At 39.5% G+C, this 23,702-nt stretch overlaps 3 protein-coding genes across 22 annotated transcripts in view; 2 read left to right on the forward strand and 1 right to left on the reverse strand.

The window, feature by feature from the left end:
• ints13 (integrator complex subunit 13) overlaps positions 1-3,546 on the forward strand; it is a 31,006-nt gene extending 27,460 nt beyond the window's left edge. For 3 of the 5 annotated variants that reach the window (XM_079868051.1, XM_079868050.1, XM_079868052.1), the window contains exons 16-17: positions 2,671-2,740; positions 3,288-3,544. In XM_079868051.1, the coding sequence (XP_079724177.1) occupies positions 2,671-2,740; positions 3,288-3,459 (242 nt within the window). In that variant the 3' untranslated portion in view covers positions 3,460-3,544. Of the gene's footprint in view, positions 1-2,670; positions 2,741-3,020; positions 3,098-3,287 lie in introns of all 5 variants that reach the window. The other 2 variants (XM_079868058.1, XM_079868057.1) reach the window with 1 other exon arrangement.
• A 1,732-nt stretch (positions 3,547-5,278) lies between these two features.
• Positions 5,279-13,916, forward strand: napepld (N-acyl phosphatidylethanolamine phospholipase D). Of its 2 annotated transcripts, XM_079868066.1 has the most exons (6): positions 5,279-5,350; positions 5,765-5,841; positions 10,927-11,161; positions 12,005-12,651; positions 12,725-12,839; positions 13,577-13,916. In XM_079868066.1, the coding sequence occupies exons 2-6, from the start codon at positions 5,834-5,836 to the stop codon at positions 13,706-13,708; spliced, it is 1,137 nt and encodes a 378-aa protein (XP_079724192.1). In that variant the 5' UTR covers positions 5,279-5,350; positions 5,765-5,833; the 3' UTR covers positions 13,709-13,916. The 2 variants fall into 2 exon arrangements, with proteins under 2 accessions (XP_079724192.1, XP_079724191.1); XM_079868065.1 differs by lacking the exons at positions 5,279-5,350; positions 5,765-5,841 and adding an exon at positions 9,311-10,060.
• A 113-nt stretch (positions 13,917-14,029) lies between these two features.
• Positions 14,030-23,702, reverse strand: part of cacna1c (calcium channel, voltage-dependent, L type, alpha 1C subunit) — a 129,463-nt gene continuing 119,790 nt past the window's right edge. For all 15 annotated transcript variants that reach the window (XM_079868039.1, XM_079868043.1, XM_079868035.1 and 12 more), the window contains 5 exons: positions 22,548-22,664; positions 21,699-21,820; positions 21,495-21,592; positions 21,072-21,416; positions 14,030-19,982 (listed from right to left, as the gene is read on the reverse strand). In XM_079868039.1, coding sequence (XP_079724165.1) covers positions 19,632-19,982; positions 21,072-21,416; positions 21,495-21,592; positions 21,699-21,820; positions 22,548-22,664 — 1,033 coding nt within the window. In that variant the 3' untranslated portion in view covers positions 14,030-19,631. The remainder of the gene's footprint in view (positions 19,983-21,071; positions 21,417-21,494; positions 21,593-21,698; positions 21,821-22,547; positions 22,665-23,702) is intronic.

The following is a 23,702-nucleotide window of genomic DNA, read 5'->3' on the forward strand; positions in this document are numbered from 1 at the left end:
GAAGTCTGTAGATTCAGTCTGTAGAATTGTTAACGCTTTCACATCTGTCATTAACCAGTTGATACTATATTAATAAGTGCATTTAACATTATGAATGAATCACTTCCACTTGTACATGTTTGATGTGCATTAATTACAATTTGATGTGCAATGGAAGTGATTCATTAAGCAGTATATAATGTTTATTTAGTTTAATAGCCTACTTTTATTATTTTAATTGTGCAATTAAATTAATAAATGTATCTGTTTGTAGATAATATCTAAATAACCTGTCCCTTGACTTTTAAAACATGAAAAAGATTAAGAAACTAATAATATTTCAATTCTCATGCTATTTCTATTTCATAATTACAATTCCTTCTGACTGTACAGCAATGATACAATCTTGATGGCATTAAGTCGTTCATGTCAGCAATTTAGATAAAATATTTATCATTTCAAATCATTAAAACGTTATGTGTGTGTGTGTGTGTGTGTGTGGGAAGAGTATATATATACACACATACATGCTATAATACAAATATCTAAAAATGATAAAACATAAGAATTGATTATATCAATTTAATTTATGGTCAGTTTCTGCTGCTTATATTTATTGTGTTGGCATTTAACAATCATAATGCCTGTTTTTAATTGATAAGGTTTAATAAAGAAACATTTTCCTCCGGCAGAGACATGACTCCACTGAGCATGTGCGGATAGTCATTGCTCTGGCTCGCTTGTGATTGCAGAAATGTATTGCATTTAATTTGCCCCGTTATGATTACCTCGGTCTCCCCCCCTACTATAAATGACCAGAATGGTGCCATATGACATGTGAAATAACACCAACAGAGCAAAAGCTGATTTTCTACTGTGCTCTTAACTCATTTAATAATAATAGGCTATCTCATTATAATAAGCATGTTTGTCAGCAAACGCATTACTGCTGCATCGAGCAGTACTGTAGCTCATCCTGATTACTTTGTAGCCCATATTATGTTATTGGGGAATGTGTTACAACTTACAGTGTGCACTGTTTGTAATTGGTTTTGGAGAGGAAGAATCTACAAATACAACATATTGCAGCGTAGAAGCACTTCAATCTGCTTTATGTTAGATTTTTACCTTGAAAGGGAGAAACATAATTTGACCACTCTGATCAGAGAGCATTGTAAACATGTCCACGTGAAAAGATTGTCATAAAGCTCAAAACTGTGGATTAGTCTGAGCACTAAATGCCTGGATGAGGTCTGTTTATCTGCTGTACTGCATGTGAAATCTGCCCAGCCCACGATGAGATTATCCACCCAGAAATCTGTGATCTATTACTCAGTGTTGTGTGGGATAACACGGCCTGCAAATCTGTTTCTAATATAGAGACCTGCTGCTGACCTGTCTCCTCCCTTCCCTTGACAAAAGTGCTCTGCGAGGTTATTGAACAACATAACTTAAAAATGATGTGCAGCTGCAAATGGACTGAAAATATTAGCCAGATGTGAGAATGCAACTGCATGTGGGTTCTTATTGCATGATGTTGAGTTATCTCTGTCTGCTATCAATGTGTTTCTCAATGCTCTATCATAGGCTACTTAAATCATACAAAAACCATAGACTGTAAAACAATTAAAAATGAGGAAAAATAACAGGTCACACGTGACCAAAACGGTGTTAATCAGGCACACTTAGGCATTGAGAGAAGACTTACTGAAGACACCAACACAAACTAATATAAAAATGATCATTTATATCTTACAGTAACGAGAGAAAGACTAAAATAACTCTTCTGGTGGATACTGAAGTGCAGTTTGCCATCCGCTTCACTAGGGGCGAAAGCGGACTTCACTTTCAGCATGACACCCTTTTGCTCCTTGGCGACGTGACGCATGTAAACACTCTCCACAACACGTTTGAATAGTTTTAACAAAGTTTTCATGCATGTACAGCTCTTGCAGATGAGAGCTCTGTGGCTTCAGTGTCTACAGACTTTTAACGTAAGCAGGCTCTTTCCACAGAAAGCGCAAAGCTATAACTAGCATGCGTTAAGTGAATAATGCTTTGTATGAACTGACGCCAGTAGCTTCTTTTATTTATACTTATAAAAGGTACAAAGTAGAAAAATCCGTTAATCACTGTTGATGTAGCAGTGTCATATATTTATATTTGTTAAAATAGTCAATTTGGTGTTGTGTTAAGCTCTGATGTTCTCCTGCTACTTCATGGTTTTCCTTCTAGCTGTATGTATGATACAAGATTATTGATTAGGCTATGGCACAGAGTCATTTTAATGTCATCTTCAGATGTATAAGTATATAACAGAGGACATATTTGCAGAAGTAAAATAAATATGCTGCGATTCAAATTGGTCTCTGGCACATTTACACACTTGGCTCCTGCTTTGATAAGAAATGCATGCAATCACACTACAAGATGTCATACTCTCCAAAGCAGCATTTTTAAATGTCTGTTTTTAAGATATATAATCTCTTTTATTAGCCATAATAGATCTATTTTAAGTTTCATCTTCTTTCACACAGCAAACTTTTTGAAATGTAAATTGTGTGTTGGTTTGGTGAAACATTTGTAAATGGATATTTATAGTTCTATTCTACAATTGAAAATTATAAACAATATGAATTACTTGTGTGTGTATGTATATTTATCTCGTCTTGTCTTGTCTTTTCTCTACAGAATGGACCGTAGTGTTTTGGGTCATGTGGACAGACATTCACTGTAAGGATGGAGATCTTCTCATGCACAGGTAATGCTTTTATCATGTAATGTGTTTTGAGGCGTAGTAAATGTGCTGTCATTCTCTGCTTAAGTTTCGCGCACGCTAGTCCTTAAAATACGAGTTATTAGACAACGAACCATTTATGAAAGCAGTCAAATCTTTTATGACTGTTTGTCACTGACTTCGTGTAATTTTTTTTGCTGTTGTTGCATTGCCTTGAAAATGAATCTAAAAAGCAGATTCATATGAAGTTTATTAAGTTCATATGGTATGAAGTAAAGTCTTTGTTTATGTCTTTCATCTGCAGAATAAAGGATGTGTTTCGACCATACAGAGTTCTGGGACAGACATTCACTGTAATGATGGAGATCTGCTCATGCACAGGTAATGTTTAAATCATCTTATGTGTTTTGTTGCGTAGTAATACTAGTAAATGTGTAGGTTACCATCATTTTGTTTTTGAAGGGGTTGCCTCTTTAAAAAGAAAATGATGGTAACCTAAGTAGGTGGGGAAGGGACGAAAAATGAAAAATTTTATACAGCTATTTTTTCTTTTTTCCTGTCTGGCCAAAAGCATAACCACTGTTGGACATAGTGCTGGAAGTTCAGGGGGAGACCTCACTGGTATCCCCCTTCTTTGGGCGCGCCCTTCACACTCTCACCACACCACTCATTCATATCGCAGACATCTGGCTGGGATTGAACCAGCAACCTCTGAAACCGTGAGGCAGCGCTCTTACCTGTGAGCCACAGATCTCTTATCTGTCTGTGTGAGGGAACTTATATTTCACTCTTCACCTGTATGTGGACTGTGAGTTTCTAATAAAGGAGTCAGATTAAAGTGTGGCGTAGTGATTGTTTCCCAACACACAGAGGTGGGATTTGAACCTAAGTTTCTAGCGCAGCCTTGTGTGTGTTTAGCCACTTGCGCTACTGTGACTTCACAACAAGTGCTGGTGTTTGGGCCGATTTGTTGGATATAATGCAATACGTGAGTCTTAATGTAGCAATAGTGGGATTTGAACCCAAGCATCTAGCACAGCCTTGTTCACAACTAACGTGTGTTTAGCCACTTGCGCCACTGTGGCTTTCACATCTTCTGTGGTGTTTGGGCCACTTTGTTGGTTATAATGCTATACTTGAGATTTAATATAAGCCAAAGAGGGATTTGAACCTGAGCCTCTAGCGCAGCCTTATTCACGAACGTGTGTTTAGCCACTTGCACCACTGTGGCTTTCACAACAAGTGCTGGTGTTTGAGCAACTTTGTTGGATATAATGCAATACGTGAGATAATTTAATGTAAGCAAGCGTGGGATTTGAACTCAGAACTCAATTATGTAAACGCAACACCTTATCTACTGAACCACTGAATTTGAGGTGTTAAATTATGTTTTTTATAGGCCTTTTATTGGATATGATGGAACAAAAATGAGCTGAAAGTGATTGTATTTTGAACCACTGATGTTGAAATGGCATAGTGACTTTTTTCCCCTTTTAAATAGAAACTTTAAAAATTGTGGGATTTGAACCAATATTACAGACATACAATCATTTTCTGTTTATACTCTGTTAATAATAGAGAGAGAGAGAGAGAGAGAGAGAGAGAGAGAGGGGGGGGAGGGGGGGGGGAGGGGAGGGGAGGGGAGGGGAGGGGAGGGGAGGGGAGGGGAGGGGAGGGGGGGGGGGCGCTCCTCTTCCTTTCATTCCTCAAAATTCCTTCGGCCTCTTCAACACTGGCGTTGTCATTTATTATTGCAGATACACTTCATGTCCACAAGGGGAGCAGTTTACTGCAAATTTGACTCAATTTAACAAACAACACGAAATCATTGTTTAAAAGTGAACAAAAACTATAAATGTCCGTTTAAAACAAAAGGGGAAAATGCACCTACTTTACACACAAACAATCCACTCAAAAAGAGTCTTGGAAGACCTTTTGTCCCGTTTTTTATTTGTGTTTGTAATTTCGGCCATGTGACTTTCAGTTCAACACATTGGACATTTTACCTCACCGGTTGAGAGCTGATCTGAGTCAATTATCTGCTAGATTCCATGTTTATCTTCTGCTCGACACCCTGACAGAATCATAGATTTGTTTTAATATATATAAAATCACACATTTGTGTCTTCTCACCGGCGACTCTCCTCGTGGAGTTTATTGGCGGCGTCTCTCGTGTATTAATGCTGCTGTTACACTTACTGACCACAAGAGGGAGCCGCTGATTACCTGTTTCACCTGTCCTACAACGTAATAAACAGGGATTTTGCTCGAGTATATAAATGTTAAAATAATCTAGACGTTTTAGTATTGAGTCACGGACTCAACATGAAGCAATGTTCCGTCTATATTAGCACTGTCTATAACACGACTCGTCTGGTGGAAATGTTAAGGGCAGTTTGTCGTCCGCTCCACTAGGGGCGCAAGCGGACTTTGCCTCCAGCGACCTGTGCATCTCATCAGCGTGACACCTGACAGCAGTGTCAACAACAACTACAGACTGTTGTAATGTCATGAAGTTACAGATCCTGTTTAAAGACTCTTACTGTTACTCAACAGCCCATATTCCAGATCAACAGACAAACAAAACCGACACACGGTAAAGTGAATGAATCGAGGATTTCACGCGACTCACCTGTAAGTAACTTAAGTGCCTTTCTCTTGTTAAGTTGCTAGCAGTAATATAGCGGTCCTCAGCTAACATTTAGTCAATTATGTCAGTTTGTATTGATGTGTCATTCTTCTGATATGTAAACGCTGGGCTTTTAATGTGTTTGCTAGAGTATTAGAGTGATGCTGCTCTTTCATTGACTCGCGCTGTCATTCTCTGCTTAAGTCTCGCGCACGCTAGTCCTTAAAATACGAGTTATTAGACAACGAACCATTTATGAAAGCAGTCAAATCTTTTATGACTGTTTGTCACTGACTTCGTGTATTTTTTTTGCTGTTGTTGCATTGCCTTGAAAATGAATCTAAAAAGCAGATTCATATGAAGTTTATAAAGTTCATATGTTGTGAAGTAAAGTCTTTGTTTATGTCTTTCATCTGCAGAATAAAGGATGTGTTTCGACCATACAGAGTTCTGGGACAGACATTCACTGTAATGATGGAGATCTGCTCATGCACAGGTAATGTTTAAATCATCTTATGTGTTTTGTTGCGTAGTAATACTAGTAAATGTGTAGGTTACCATCAGTTTGTTTTTGAAGGGGTTGCCTTTTTAAAAAGAAAATGATGGTAACCTAAGTAGGTGGGGAAGGGACGAAAAATGAAAAATTTTATACAGCTAATTTTTCTTTTTTCCTGTCTGGCCAAAAGCATAACCGCTGTTGGACATTGTGCTGGAAGTTCAGGGGGAGACCTCACTGGTATCCCCCTTCTTTGGGCGCACCCTTCACACTCTCACCACACCACTCATTCATATCGCAGACATCTGGCTGGGATTGAACCAGCAACCTCTGAAACCGTGAGGCAGCGCTCTTACCTGTGAGCCACAGATCTCTTATCTGTCTGTGTGAGGGAACTTATATTTCACTCTTCACCTGTATGTGGACTGTGAGTTTCTAATAAAGGAGTCAGATTAAAGTGTGGCATAGTGATTGTTTCCCAACACACAGAGGTGGGATTTGAACCTAAGTTTCTAGCGCAGCCTTGTGTGTGTTTAGCCACTTGCGCCACTGTGGACTTCTTGTCATCTGTGGTGTTTGGGCCGATTTGTTGGTTATAATGCAATACATGAGAGTTAATATAAGCCAAAGAGGGATTTGAACCTGAGCCTCTAGCGCAGCCTTGTTCACAAACGTGTGTTTAGCCACTTGCACCACTGTGGCTTTCACAACAAGTGTTGGTGTTTGGGGGACTTTGTTTGATATAATGCAATACATGAGATTTCAATGTAAGCAATAATGGGATTTGAACCCAGGCATCTAGCGCAGTCTTGTTCACAAACAACATGTGTTTAGCCACTTGCACCACTGTGGATTTCACATCATGTGTAGGTGTTTGTGCCTCTTTGTTGGATATAATGCAATGCTTGAGATTTAATATACGCCAAAGAGGGATTTGAACCTGAGCCTCTAACGCAGCCTTATTCACGAACGTGTGTTTAGCCACTTGCGCCACTGTGGCTTTCACAACAAGTAGAAATGTGATAAAATATAACAAGACATGACAAAATAAAACAACTGGATTTGAATTAAGGTTTATGTACTAAAGGCAAACAATTATCGTGTGAGCCACAAATTTTATAATGAATTGACTTTCCTTTTGTGTTTTTGTAATATGCAGAGGTGGGATTTGAACCCAGGCTCTTAACTCTCCACACAAACACTCATACCACTGCACCGCTGGCAACTCCTTACTGTGAAAAAATAACTTAGAAGAATAGTCTTGAGTTAAATGAGTGAAACAACCCTAACTAACACCATTATTTAGAGTTAGAGCTAAACGCAACAGTTTAAGTCCTAGATCTTCAAATCTCTCAGTCACACAAACTCCTGACTGAAGCTCTTCTCATCTTCTATGAGACTAATGAGCATTACACCTTATTTATTATATTCACTGTTTTTTGACTCATATCCTGTTATGAGCTGATGGTCAGTTTTGTTGGTGGCTGGCTGCTGTTTTAAGCGTTACTGCTGATTTCACACCAGGTACATCTGTTCAGATGTTTGAGTTTTATTGTGAGTGGATTGTACAGATTCAGTCACTGAGCAAGAGTCACTCAAAGAGACACCAGTACATCAAATGAGCTCAGAGAGACTTTATTCACATTTGACAATACATTTGTGACACAACAGTTATTAACATCAGGAAGATCTTATGGCTGTTAAAAAGACATTGTAATTTCCTTCAGGGACAAACAAACACACCATTGAACTTTTAACATATAATAACATTCCAGACAAGGAGATGGAGACATATCAAACCTTGAATGTGTTTACAGTCAAAATGTTATTCATTTAATATAACAGTTCATAACATGAAACAATGAAAACGGTTCAGTAAACTGCAGATATCAGATGACAGAGCTGTTAATGCCAAAATACGCCATCAAATAAAATACAACACAAATACAGTGCATGCAAATTAACTATGGACTGATATCATGTGCTTATATATATTAAATATTGATATCATGTGCTAATTAAAATATAGGTCAACTTCCTGTAATTCCTGAATGATGAGTGTGAAATAAAGTATTTATTAATATCTTGATGTTATTGCTAGTATTAATAAAGGACAACTTTATTTTATTTCACAAATGTTCATCTCATCATACTATAATCAACATAAAATTACATCTAATATTTTCTTTTTTTTTTTTTAATTAACCAAGGTTTATGAGACAGGTTGTGCTGGAGTCTCACCAGCACTGCTGCACATTATGAATGTCTCCTTTATTGAACACAGCTGAACTGACTGAATTAACTGATCAGCAGCTGATTAGCAGAGAACTCCGTGACCTGAGTTCAATAAGGGAAACACTTCAAATCTGCAGTTATAGATTATATATATATACATGCATACATAAACAGGGCTCGACATTAATCCATTATTCCTGTAATTATTATTGTCTTATATGAATTTAATAAAAAACTCTGTCCATTCTGTCATCTACGTCAGGTGACCTGTAAATGCGCAAAAACTGTTTCCATTGCAGTTTTGCGAAATATTTCTTTTTCGAATTGCCTGAAAAACCACCTCATGCGAGCGTAAAAACATTTTTTGCGATAAATGGGATTTTTTTCGAAAATTACGTGTTTCCATTAAGCGTATTTTCAATTCGCAATTTCAATTTGCGCAATTTGAAGGGTAATGGAAACTACATTTATTTTCCATCTATCGCAACTTAAAATAAATGTAACAAAATCAGAATCATTCTCTCGTTTTAACGATTTCCTATTAGTCATTTTTTTCTTATTAACGTTCTAATCAGTTACTTGTCCGGTCGGGCAAGTAAAATTCTCTTTTACTTTTTGTCCCTTCAAAAAATCCACTTGTCCCGGACATGCGTTAATGTCGAGGCCTGATATAAAAGATGTCAATAGTATTTGTAATTCCAGAGTCCACAAACTCTCTAATCTCGGTTAGCCTACTAAACGAGTAAACTTGTTTGTTAATGCCCCCTCTAGTAAGTTATTGTTTTACGTTACTGTGGTTTGAAGACTTTCTATAGCTATACTGTTTTGTGAGCCAAAATATAATATTGTGGTATCTGTAATGAAGCATTGTCGTTTTTAAGAAACATAAATGTGTTGAAATTATAGGTTACTATGTACGTTTTTGCGTGAGTTTCACATTCCGACGTTCCCCCGGTCACGAATGATATTTCAGATATAATCAAGTAGACATGTGTCCAAGAGTGACTGACCGATAAATTCACTTACGCAAGATTTACACTCGTCCAACACGGTTTTAAGCTTTCCCCCACGTCCAACTTACAAAAACACATTTTCATGAATTAATAGCCACATCGGAAAATGAATGCAGTATCATTCTGATTCACACATGTTTGTGCAGTGTTAAGACACCAATAGTCTTAAACATGCCCAAACCTGCCCTCTTGTAGTAAAACATTGCAAGTGCAATTACATGTAACTTGAGGGAATACTATTAAGGTTCACTGAATGTGGAAAGCTACAACACGGGATGATATTCTAAATCAGATTAATTATATTTGTCATGTTAGAGAGTTGGATATATTCACAATCACAAGCATATTTGCTCCAGGTTTGACACGTGCAGGATCAGAAATGAACTAGTCTGGTCTTGCTAAGCTCATCGATGAGTGGGTGTTCAAACTTTCCGGCTGTTTCGTTCATCACAAGGACACTCTTTGAAACTCTTCTGCAACCAAACCGGCTAGTCAAGGCTTTTGACACGCACCGAAATGTCGTGAAACACGTCGAGTTTGTTTTTTACGATTCACACACGTTATTATGGCGCTTTGAACTTTGTACTTTTCTTTAACTACTACGGCGTCTCAAGACAATGACAGCCCAGCATATCTTCAAAACGGAAGTAAACATTCATGGCATAAATCAGAGCTGTTTGTTTTTCTTGTCACATGGCTTGCTTAATATGAGCAAATACTTTGATATGACTCCAACGTCTTATTCTTGTTGTTTATTGGCGGTCGGCTGGCTATGAATCAAACTAACTGCGCGTGTTGGCACGTTAAACTTTGACGCGTTTCGTTATTAGGTTTTTGTCCCTTATGGCCGCTCATACATCATCAGCTCCGTTACTGTGGCGCTTACATCAGAGGCGCGCTCGTGCGGCGCTCGAGACACTCCTCAAACGAACAGGCTCGAGACTAGCGCTGCTGGCAGAGCTGACGCATCGGTACGTATCATATCATAATCATGTCCGTTTGACAACAACACCACACTCGAGCACATAATAGACTAGACACAAGCATGCATTCTGCTTTATAATCCGCTCCGGGGTTGTTGGGTTAGTTGATTTATTATGATGTAACGTTATCACATTTTATTAAGGTAACGTTAAGTTATTACACTTGTGATATAATTAGATTCATTGGCCAGATAAATATAGCATATTCCTTTAGAGACAGTTCACGTTACATGTTTATTTTTTATTTTTATGAAGTGTGTCTGCCAGAATCCAAAAAAAAAAGCACTGTCAAGGTAAAGCAGGGTTCACCAATCTCGGTCCTGGAGGGCCGCTGTCCTGCAGAGTTTAGCTCCAACCAGCTCCAACACACCTGTTTGAAAGTTTCTAGTATGCCTAGTGAGACCTTGATTAGCTGGTTCAGGTGTGTTTAATTGGGGTTGGAGCTAAACTCTGCAGGACAGCGGCCCTCCAGGACCGAGATTGGTGAACCCTGAGGTAAAGGTTCATAGTCCAGTTTTGAGTTTACAGCCTTGTCCTAAAAAGGTGTGTTTGCACCATTTAATAATTTTCCTGTTATCACTGTAAAGCTGCTTTGAAACAATCTGTATTGTATAAAGCGCTATACAAATAAAGGCTACTTGAACGGATAGATACAGGTAAGTTCACTAACAGCAATTCAAATGTGCACAAGCAACCAGAAGGATATGCAGATAAATGAGTATCCATAATAGCCATGTGTGAGTAAAGGTATTTTTTTTAGCAGTGTTCTGCAGGACAGTTGTGCTAATTAAGGTCTTTCACCTCTTATATGATCTCTGTTTTATGCTAAAGTAGCTCAAATGTGTTTTTAACAGGTGTTTGTGCAGTTCAGCTGCAGACAGGACTTCCATGGCAGAGAAACCTTTAGTCACTGAAGGGAACAACTTCCCGCTGGATTACCGAGGAGAGCAAGATGTTTCATGTTCCAGACGGGACTCTCGTGGGTGCTTTGTAAACCCTTGGACAACATGGCAGTTCCCCTCCTACAGTACCATTGCTCGCCTGTTCCTCATGGAGAAGAACAACAGTAATGTGCCCAGTGTCAAAGAGGTAAACACACATTTTGTGCTCAGTTTAGGAGTCACTGATCAGGAATGCATTGAATCAGCAGTGTGGAATCTGAAATGTCACACACACCCACAGGATTCCTCTGCTTTAAAACAGGAATATTATTGAATATAAGCATTAGCAAGTAAAACCAGTTTAGATTTGATTATTGTCAGTTAAGTCTGGGGTATAGAGGATTTTAAAGTAGAAAAGTGCCAGCTAAATGGCACACAACATTTCCTTTCATAATATTTTGAAATAATTTGCTTTGGAATCTTTTTTTCTCTGTTATATAAAACATTTATTTTATCAGTTTTTTTTAGTTTACTTTTTACCCATTTATACATTTATAGTGTACATTTACTTGTTATACACATTTATAGTAATTATAAATGTAATGTATATTTATATATAAAATGATTACATTTCCTATTTATACATTTATAAATCTATACATATTTTAATCATAAATATATAAGTTATAAAATACAATATGCATTTACTTTTATAGAAAATTATATTAAATGTATAAAACTAATTTTATATAAATGTATTGACATTTATATATAAATAAGTAAATGTATAATCAATTTCATAATTTATGCATTCATAATTAGAAGTAGGCAATAGGCATAAAGTAAATATAATTATAAATGTACAAATATAGAATGTATACTATAAATAAAATAATAAATGTATATTCAGTATTTATGCATTTATAAATAGGTATGAAATGTAAATATGTAATTATAAATGTATATTAAATCTATCAAAATGATATGCATAATCTTTATTTCAAATTTAATTTAAAAAAAATAAAAAATGTTTTCTGTTTTTCATCCTCAGGTTCTGGACCGTGAGCTGCCGGTTCTGGAGCCGTATTTCGTCCAGAGGCCAGATCAGTGCGGGCAGACGGGCCCGTCCGTGCGAGCGACCTGGCTGGGTCATGCCTCTGTTCTGGTGGAGATGGAAGGACTGGTGGTTCTGACTGATCCCATGTTCAGCCAGAGAGCCTCTCCGCTGGCATTCGTGGGCCCGAAGCGTTACCGTGACCCGCCTTGCACTGTAGAACAGATTCCTCGGCTGGACGCTGTGGTCATCAGTCATACACACTACGATCACCTCGACGCAGGCTCTGTGGCAGCGCTGAACGTCCGCTTCGGTTCTGGTTTGCGCTGGTTTGTGCCGCTTGGGTTGGCCGAATGGATGCAGAAGGCAGGCTGTGAGAATGTCACAGAGCTGGACTGGTGGGTGGGGAGCCGCATTCCCGGGCACGACGATGTCACGTTTTTTTGCACGCCAGCACAGCACTGGTGCAAACGCACGCCTGTGGACGAGAACAAAGCATTATGGGGTAGCTGGACTATCGTAGGGCCCAATTGTCGTTTCTTCTTCGCTGGGGATACGGGATACTGTTCAGAGTTTAAGGAGATCGGAAAACGCCTCGGCCCGTTTGACCTGGCTGCCATCCCGATCGGAGCGTACCTGCCCAGGTAAGACTGTAAATAGCAGCTGTGTGTATTAAACAAAAGTTTATTAAATAATGATTTAACTTGTCTTGTTTAGAGGGATCATGAAGTCTCAACATGTGGACCCTGAAGAGGCTGTTCTGATTCACATTGACATTCAGGCGAAAACATCGCTGGCCATTCACTGGGGGACATTTGCTTTGGCCTATGAGGTATGAGCCCGCCTTTCTCTCGCTCTCTCTCCCACACATTCATTTTCTCAGTGTGAATGTCTTTCACTGAGCTGGCCAGCGGTCACTGCTGTGATTGTGTGTAATAGCTGTCCAGCTGCAGTTGGGGAGTCCAGTCTTTGTAGTTGTATTACGTCAGGCTTCACTGTTGTGCCTACGTTTTCACACTTCAACACTCCCTCAGAGAGGCATTTACACATTTTTGAGCAGGTTTCTAGATTACAATTCGCTGATTAAGTCAGTTTAGAGAACACAAGTTTTACTGTGTCTCAGCAGGATTAGGTTATATCATTGTTTATTATATTTGTCATTCCGAGGATTATTAAAGGGAGAAAACATTTTTTCTGACCTTTATTTAGGTCCCACTTGGTGAACTAGGAACTCAGTATTTAGGATTAGGGATTTTTATTGCAGTTCTGTTTTTCCTGTTTATTTATACACACACGAAATATGAAATGTTTTAACATTGACAAGTTTTTCTTGCATGTTTTTTGAGCACCAAATGCGGAATAAATTACAATGCAGAATATTTTGCAATAGAAAACAGTTTATTTAAATTGTAATATTGTAGTATTACTGTTTTTACTGATGAGCATAAGCGATCCCCAAACTTTTGAACAGTAGTGCATATAAACTTCTTTTCAAACAGTTTTATTCAAATGTTTTTGAAAGAATTGAATTAAATCCTGTTCCTTTCTGTTTATTTCTCTCTCTCTCAGCATTATCTTGAGCCTCCAGCACGTTTGCGTGAGGCTATGTTGAATCATGGACTGAATCCAGATCAGTTCTTCACACTCCATCACGGAGAGTCACGGGTGATCAACCACAAGGACATGCACTCGTCCGGTTAAACTAAAACACAGGAAGTATGCAGACACACATATATGACTTTACACAGGCTGCATTGTTTTTTAGAAATCATTTTGAAGATTGTGCTGATCCATTGGCTGGACTCTGGATTTAATGTAAAATTAATGTGTTATATTTCTATTTTGTTTAATATAATTTGTCATTTAAAATATCATGGAATGACCATAATAAAACAACATCTGAGTTTAACCTGTTTCAAAACAGTATTTAGAAGCTCTGCTGGCTAGAAGAAGAACATTGTTTAGGTGAACCATTACCTGTGAACATTGCAGCGTTCATAAGATGCAGAAGAACCAAACCTTAAGAAATTCACTTTATTTGCAATTGTTTAATAACATCATTCCTCAGATAAAAATGCAATATTACAGGAATATACAGCAGAGATTAATTTAAAACTTCCTGTCAAGAACCATACAATCTAAAGATATTTTTTAGTTTTTATTTACTGGTAGCGTGCGTTATAAGCAAGACACACTCTGTCACCAAAGACAGACTGACAGATACAGATACAAACTGTACAATCACTTATTTACAAATCCAATTTTTTGTTGTTTTTTTCGTTTCACTTTTTTTTTTGAAAATAGGAGTAGAAAAAGTGATTGAATCTTCAGATTTACGTAGCGTATTCTTTTTAAAATCTAAATGAACAAATGAAAGAATGATGGAATGAAACAAAAGAGTCAGTAAAAGTAGAGGAGGGAATGACAGACCATGCAGACGTCTCACAGACTTATCAAAAACACCTGGGGTCTAAACTCGATTAAATAGTCCAAAATGTGAACGACCTCTGACGGTGTTTCGTGAGAGACCTGAATGGTCAGCACTGATTCCTTCGAATTCTACCAAAAGCACGACACGCATCTAATTTTAATTCAGCTCGTAAATCTAACAAACAGCTCAGGACCTTGAGACTACTCTTCCCGTCCGCACCGTCGATCAAAACTAGAGAAGCTGCTTGTGTGGTCACCGAAATAAAGCCGCTCAAAGATGTCTCCCTTTGTGAGTCTGATGGACTTGAGTGGTTAAATGACAACCGAATCGCATCAAAATAGTGTGACGGTGTAGATGAGTGAGCGTGAGGGGAATCAATTCCCTCAGTTCTCCTACCCTTTATAGAAAGAGACCCAACGAATCAAGCCCAGAGCTGGAGCATTACGTCCATCTCTGCAGAAAGATAAAGAATGAGCCGTTACAATATGTTCACTCATACATGGAGATTTGTGCAATATTAACTATCCGAGCTCCTCATCGTAATCGTTACCGTTCCGATCATTTCTTTCTGTCTCTAGTGCTACATTCGCTGGGTGGAACTAGAGGCGGGGAAATGCCACTTAAAATATAAATTGTTCTGCATTCATTAGGCCCTAACCTACCCGTGATTTCGGGTTTCAAAAGCAGTCAGTGCACTAAAAAACACTGAAGACCCGTCTCACCTACTGCAGGAGACGGCCTGAAACAATCTGCATTAAATATCGTCCCACCTGTTGAAATGAAACTATGGCAAGATTGACATTTTGAGCTTAGGGCGAAATTAATAATTACACGACAGCTAAAATCTATGCATAAATTCATCCTTCACTTGGATTGTGTACGATGTGTCAAACTAAATGTGGTTTAAATGTGCAAATTGTGATTATTGCATCACCACCTTAGCTTTTAATTTATCATTAAAACTCATTAACACACTACATTAACTTATAATATCAAATTAACAGTCATATAAAGGAGGACATTAGAGATACGTGCTACACAAAGGTTAAACCAGAGGGCAGACATTGCAGCTGTCCAGGCTTCCTCTGGGTCAAAGGTCAACCCCACGGCACGTTCCTTCAGTCTGACACATGCAGGATTAGCCAACGAACACACATGAACCCAGAAACACCAGATGGCCCGACTGTGCATTACTGGGTTTATCCACATAAAACAAAAACACCCTAAAGATAAAAATAAAAAAAAACCCTGTCCTACTGCGGTTTACTGTAATGTTTTATGAACTTGAAAGGTTATAACAATGCTGCTAGTTTTTTTTTTTGTTTTTTTTTTCATACAATCTAATCAAACCATTTTCTTTTTCAATATATCCTTTTTTTATTAGGGAAACTTGCGTGTGCTCTACTGCTACTGATGGCAAATCGAAATATAGGCCACAACCAATCAGAGTCCACCAGGAGAGCGACCTACGCTTCCCCCCGCTGAAATATCACGACTTTGGCCGTTCCCTCCAACCAGAGCGAAATATCTAAACTTCCATCTGATAAATATTTCTCATATATTAAAATATATAAAATAACTTCTGATTCTCTGAGAGAAAAAAAGCTACATTACAACCATTTGGGCAAAAAACCTCACTGAGCAACTAATAAAATATTCAGTCAAATATTTGGTACATTTCCCCAAGGCCTGAGCAGACAGCTCTCTGTGTTCATTCATTAGTGGTTTCATTTAACACAGGGGCTGCTTTTGTGTCATGAAAGCTCGTGGCTTTTCCACACTGTTCTATCATGTGCATGTGCTCGGAGGGGAACGTGATGTGTTGATCTGAATAAAGCAGCGGTGAAAAAGCCCTCGGATTTGAAATCTCATGATTAATCTCATTGCACTCCTCCCTCAGCAAAAACGCCCAACCATCCTGCTTAAAAACAGGCCGTACGACCGGAGTTTCAAAGGAGCTACTGCGGTGAATACGAATGATTTACTCTATATTTCTCTATCATAAATTTAATTTCTATCTATACATAATCACTACATACATTCTCAAACACGGTTGTGTGTAGCCATTTTAACCCTGACATTCAGCAGATATAGATGAGTTTATATTGTCGCTTTTCTAGTGTTAATTCTTTTCTAAGTCTATAAAAATATACAATCATTGGCTAATGAAGGGAGAGGAGGACTCCGTCTGCTAGGTTGATTCTTAAGATTCCATGCAAACGCAACCAAAAACGAGAAAGAAAAATTCAAGCTTGGCATCCAAATCCATTATTTCCGACCTAAATCTCCTCGCCGAACGCGGATTGTCCATGAGACTTGAGAAATGACAGGGGATTTCTAATGTTTCCGCTTGCAGCCTTAAATAATAGTGAGAATTTATGTGCATGACCAACCATTTAGAGTGAGCCCATTCACCGGCGTGCGGGTGCCGTAATAAAACGCCTTCACTGTGATGTCTGCTGAAGAAAGGACAAGGAGGGTGAGTGAATGAAAAGATAAAAGGGAATAAAAGCGCGAGAGAGAAAGAGAGAGAGAGCTGCTCTTGCGTATCATGCACCTTTCAGCTGAGCACAAGATATGCAAAATCATTTTCACACCAACGAGACACTTCTCTTCTCCGTCTGTATTTACACCTTCACTCCTCGTCATCAGTGTTTCCTCAATGTTTCAAATGAAAACAACAAAAAAATACTCAAAACGCTTGGCACACCAAAATAATCCTCATGCAGAGATAATTGAAACCAACGGAAGAAAAACATCAAACCAAACTGACCCGCACAAGATTTTCAAAATACTCAATATACTCAAATGCACCCGATTTCAAGTATGACAGGTTTCTTCGATTTAAAGTTCTGTAACTTAATACACAACAGTGAATATATTTCTCTCTGTATCTTAGAGTTTTTGTACAGCTGTAGTTCTGAAAGAAAACTGTTGTACAGTCAAAGTTATTGCATTGTTTTTGCATATCTTGTGGTATGCAAGCACATACGCATGCACTCACGCACTCATCCTGCATATACTAACACGAACACCACACAAACACGCTCGTTTCTGCACTCTGCATATGCTAAACACGGAGAAACTCACACACGTACACAACCAAGGCCTCGAAATATGCCTGGGGCAGCCTCACAATGACATATGGCACGTGTGTGGAGGAGATATGAGGGTGAAGTGGCGGCTTTGGAACAGAGCAGGTGGATTCTGGCTACATTTGTCATGGTTTTTTCACAAGCTTTGCATCATCCTCAGAGCAGAGACCTCCTGTAAACATTCAGGAACTCTATCGCACCTACAAAAACAGCACAGGACCAGAGACGGAAATCAAATGGGATGTTTGAGGCCTGAAACGAAACGCCAGGACGCTCGGTGTAGAAAGTGAAGAGTCGGTTTGACAAAAATAGTCGATTATCTTTTCATGTATGGAAAGAGAAATTTATATCGTCTGAAGTAGTGTGCAAAACGGTGACCGAACTTCTAACCGAGTCTAGTGTTGCACGAACGGAGAGACGCCTGGAAGTGGATTGGTCAGGTTTCTCATCAGCAGATGTGTTTTGGGGACGCCTTCCATCCCGTCGACACATTACCAACACAATGCTAATGCTTCAACACCTTATTTGCATAATAGATCAATAAGTAGTTCTCTGTGTGTCTGCCGAACTGCATGGAAACAGCAGAAAAATATCCTTAACAATAATAGTAATAGTAATAATAATAATAGCGATCAATAACATTGTATGATGATGACACTGCTGATGTTGGTACTTTTCATAATGATGGTCATATATTTAGCCCTGTGTGAACTACATTAGAGTTAGTTTGTTTTTTTTCTTAAATGATGCGCTACCCAGACATCCCTGAATACTCCACCCTTCTTCCTCTCTTCAAAGTGCACCTTTACTGACCTTCCAAAGATCTGCTGTTTCCTGTGTCGAGCAGGTGGGATCATGACAGAATCGCAGCTGTCAGCTGAATGTTTCTGGAGATCAGCAGTGAAGAAACGTCAGTAGTTTCAGAGCAAAACGCGAGTCCGATCCAACAGCAGCAAGGGGAACCATGAGACCTGTCAGTGCTACCTGCGTCCAGGCGAGTGACACTGCTCATTTACAGCTTGTGAGCTACCAATAAACATTGTGAGAGAGACCGAACCCCCGGCAGAACACGCTTCACCTCTGACAGAAATAAATAAATAAATAATTTTTTTGTGTGTCAGTAAGAGGCATTTGATTCACAACACTGCATCTGGCATAAACATCTTAAATGCCTTCAATAATAATAAGAATAATAATAATTTAAGAAGAAAAAAAAAACCAGCATCCATCTGTGCACAATCCGAGATAAACATTATAAACACTAAATGCTGGAAGATAAAAAAGGAAATAAAACCTGAAGCAGATCTCGAATAAAAGGCCACTGATGCAATGACCCGTACCTTGCACGGCTAGCAGCTACCTGAAAGCCGAAGCGGTACACGAGAAAAAGCAATTTTGGGAGTTCAGTCTTCCACTGAAATAAAAAATTCAAATAAAATGTGCAGGCTTAACTAGAGAATCATGGGTGGAAATCAAATTTAAAAAGCAGCAAAAATCATTAACTGAACAAGAAAGCCGTAAAGGAGACGGATGACATTTCTCTTGATGAACAGATGTATGGATGGACAGTCCCGTGAAAGGAAAGAGAGAGCGAGGATGAGAGAGCCGCTCCAGTGTGTCTCTCTGAGCATCTCTTGAACCCCTGACGGCTCCTGGGCCGACAAGATCCACCTGCTCGGCACAACACGTCCACGCCGATGAGGCGGCCGTCGAGTCCTACCACCACACAGGTCAGCGCAAACTCGCTCTGTCCTCCCACCGGCGGACAGATCCCACTGCTTGAGCAACAACATCGCATCTTTTCCCTTAATTCCCTGCTCGGTCAGGGTTGTTTTTCATTTCCTTACTGCAATCAAGGTTGTGAGAACTGTGAGGCACTTTTAGAAACACGCACACAAACATGTACACACGCCTACTTGCTCGTGCTCTTGCAAACACACAGACGGAACTAAAAACCAACTCGGTCTCAGCTAAGCAGAATGGCCTTATACCCCTACGGTAGGTACACGCAACAGACGGGTCAGACTGCAGGACAGCAGTGTCCTCGGAGAGAGCTGGGCTAAGACACAGGAAGTCCTCCGTGCTGCTGCTGTTCCCCCTACAAGCTCGTCACACACTCCATATCTTCGTCGTCCATCAGAGCGCTGTTCCTCTGCCCAGCCCCCTCGGACTGCTCTAACTCCGTCCCCAGCAGCTCATCAGAGCCTGTGGGGGTGGAGAGGCCCAGTGCGTGGCTGCAATGGGACTCCTGCGAGCCAGTGTCTCTGCACTGTATGAAGGGTAGCAGGTTTCCGTTGGCGTTGGGCGGCGCGTTAGCATTGAGAATGTTGTCAGCGGCGTTCTCCATCTCCTCCATGGTCATGTCGCAGGCGTCCGCTAGTTCCTGCTTCGCTACCTGGATGAAGGTGGGATCCTGTGCATAGAGACCCAAACCCTCGGATATCAACACCTGAGTGGAGAAAGAAAGACTTTAAGGACTGTAGGCAAGACACTACAGGTGAATATGGTAAAAAAAATGTCACCATACTTTCCCCCGTTGATCAATCACAGTACATTAAGACAATTGTTTTCTGAAATGTTACGTTTAATGAGGCATCACCTTATTAAACATTCACTCATTTGTATACATTTCCAGAACAGAAATCTGAACATTGGATAAAGCCAGGTTCAAAATTCTTTCAATTTTAAGGTTTTACAGAGGGATAGATCTGACAGATCTTGGATATCTATTTTTAGGAATAAAATGTTATATAAATCAGGCAAATGTTATATGAACAAACCCATCTGTAAAAACCTTCAGAATATAGATAAGAATAAAACTGAACAGTGCTACTGAAATGGAGATTTCTGGCTCATAGCATGAGAAAAACAAATTTTTTTGAGAAAACAGCCTTCAAAGACATGTATTGTAACTATACAGATGAAAATAGATAAATTGTGATAAAATATACACTTAAATGTATATTTGGGATGTTTTCTTTCCACCAGCCCTGTTTACACCTGGTATTAAGATGCGTTTTGGTCGATCGGATCACAAGTAGACGAGGGAGACGCGTACCTGTTTACACCTGGTGCTTTAATCTGTCCACTTTCAACCTCTTCTATCCTGATTTCTTTGAGCGGAGGGTCAATGGGCGAGTAAATGTGTGAGGTTTTATCAGATCTTTCGATTTACTGGAAATCAGGAAGGGTAAGGGAACATTGTGCTTGGTACGTTTTTCATCTTCAAACCAAACTTGGGTCTTCAGTTAACAAAGTTTAAATCCTGTCTGGCTAGCGCGCTTCACTACAAAAGTTTACACTGCGAAAGCAAACTGGTCAATGCTTCTTAGACTACATCTGGAAGTGGTCGAAAGTGGACAAGCTCAAGACCCCGTTTACACCTGTATTTCCAATCGACCAAAACGCATCTTAATACCAGGTGTAAACAGGGCTTGAAAGAAGTAAAACAACCCAAAATTTAAGATTTACCATTGCATTTAAAAATAATGGTTTTGCCTGTAAAGTCTTGCATAAAGTGAGGGAAAATGCATCATACCGCCTCCACAAGGCTGCCGGCGCTCCCGTGAGCCAGGGATGTGGAGTCTCTGCGCGAGACCGGAGGAACCGTGAGGGACACGGGTCGCTGCGTCCTCTGCACGCTCCTGCTGTGGTTGCCGTTACTGTCGCTGTACCACGAGCTGCAGTTCACAGACGGCATGCTGCTGTTGAGTTTCTCGTAAGATCCGCTGCCCTCCAACCGCAGAGACGGAACGGGCTGGTAGCACGGCCCTCCCCCGCCGCGGCCGCTGGGACTCGCAGGAGGTGTGGAACAAAGACGCGTGAACAGCGTCGGAGAATGACTCCGTCTCAGCAAGGGACTTAACCCCGCCACAGCCAGAGCCTTTGAAAACCAGATGATGAATGAGTGAAAATGATTTTAAAAAAAGCCTTTGTCAAGCATGTGTGTGGATAAGCTCACCTGATGATGCACTAGGTGCAGTGGTAGTGCAGTCTTCTGAGAAACATCAGGTCTGTTATGTTTTCTCAGACACTCCAAGTGAAAGGAAGACCGTCGACCTGTGTTAAAAAGTAGATATGCATTTGACTTCAGCATCACATCTGAGACAAAACTAAAGATTGTATGGAATCAAATGAACCGTAATGTATGCGTGTGAGTATTTACCCAGTGCAGTGGGGCAGAGAAAGGCCCGGCGCCGTGGAGACTGCCACAGCCTCCTCTCCTCCTCTACATCCGCCTCCACCATGGGAGCCAACTGCTTGCTCTCTTCATCCTGAAATTCCAGCCTGCACCCAGCACACACACATTCAGATTATTAATATATTAGTTAACACTTTATTTTGATGGTCCACTTTAGACATTCTACTAACTATTTAGTTATTGAGTTATTTAGTTTGCAACTCAATGTCAACTAACTCTCATTAGAGTATTAGTAGACTGTCAGCTTAAAATCTGTCAACTCTTTATTTTGATGGTCCCTCAACAGACTTTCTACTGGCTATAAGTATCTTTGCAACTACATGTCATCTTATTCTACTAACTGTTAGGTTAGTGAGAGTTAGTTGACATGTAGTTGCAAAGTTACTTATAGTTAGTAGAATGTCTGAACTGGACTCGAAATAACCAAATATTATTCTTTCGAGGAGGCTGAATCTCACAAAACTTTCAAATTTCACCCCAAAATAAAGAATAGGAAATTATATTTCTTAAAGTTTGGGGTCGGTAAGATTTTTATGTTTTTGAAAGAAGTCTCTTACTGTATGTTGCACCAAGGCTGCATTTATTTGATCAAAAATACAGTAAAACAGCAATTGTGAAATATTACAATTTAAAATAACTGGTTTTCTATTCCTTCTATGAAATATTGCGTCTTTGTACCAAATTTGTCATTTTATAGAAGGCAATAAGCTACCTGAGGACATGCATCACTGTATCGCACACCCTCCTGTGGCTTATTGTTGTATTAAATGTTCTGATATTAATTTAGGTAAAAACAGAATATTGAAGTCTTACATGTCCATTGAGAGCATGGCCTGATCTCTCTCATCTAGAAATGTTTCATCGTACGTCTCATCTGTAGACGCTTCCTCTCGACGTATTATAGGGAGACGACTGTCACTGGAATCAGAGCTACACAAGACACACACAGGTGAACTATAAGCATATTGCGCATCTTTATCATCTGCTCCTCAGAAAGTACACAGATAACAGCAGTTACTCTCTCCTCAAGCTCTCATAAGGCTGATATAATGTGAACACAATCAATTGCAGCAGCTTACGGTTTGTTTCGTCAGAAGCACTGCTGTCTAACAAACCGCATTGCACAGTTTTAACTGATTGTGTCACATTACAGAAGCACTGATATTATTTTTGCATGGAAACCTTATGATACTACATTTAAGAGGAGAATTTTTTTGTCAAGGGGCACTTCATAAAGACTGGAGCTCCACTAACAGAAATAACTGTATATCCTGTTTTTGGGATTGTGCTGAAAACATGTAGTACTTCCTGTTTAATAGCTTGCCAGCAGAGCTGCTTGTACAATTGATGCTTTTGTATTTTGGTCGAAATGAAGAGCCCCTTAAGTACAGCCTGGAAATGACCAGCAGGATGAGCTTCAACACAAACACCTAACATGGCCGACCAGAGCGGTTTTCAACTGGTGGGTCGCAAGTTCTAATAGCAGGGGAAAACTATGCAACAACCATACAAACATGCTTAGTTATGATAAATAGGCTAGAGTTTTATATTACAAAATAAATAGCCTTAACCTATATGTTATGTTGATGTCAAAGGGTCTACTTTCAAATATTCCAACAAATACAGTATTATGCAACAAATTCATCTGTCAGCAGTGTTATTAAATATTCTATTAATATTTTGAATTAGCTTTTTATTTCAACTTTTATTTAAGTTTAAGTAATTTAACTTGTTGAACATGAACATGTTGTTTCACATCCTCAGTTTTGGGTGAATGTTTCATCACTGAGAGCATGAAATCTGGGTTCAGAAGGAAAACCAGTTGAAATCCGCTGGCCTAGCACATGCTCATTCAGCTGTCAGCCAATCAGGAAAGCTGCTCACAGATCCTGCTAGATAAAGTTATGCATGGAGTGGATCCCTCAACACACTGAGAGCGTGTGTTGCACACATTTCGCTTCAGATCCA

Source organism: Squalius cephalus (genome assembly GCF_949319135.1).
Source record: "Squalius cephalus genome assembly, chromosome: 4".
Lineage (NCBI taxonomy): Eukaryota > Metazoa > Chordata > Actinopteri > Cypriniformes > Leuciscidae > Squalius > Squalius cephalus.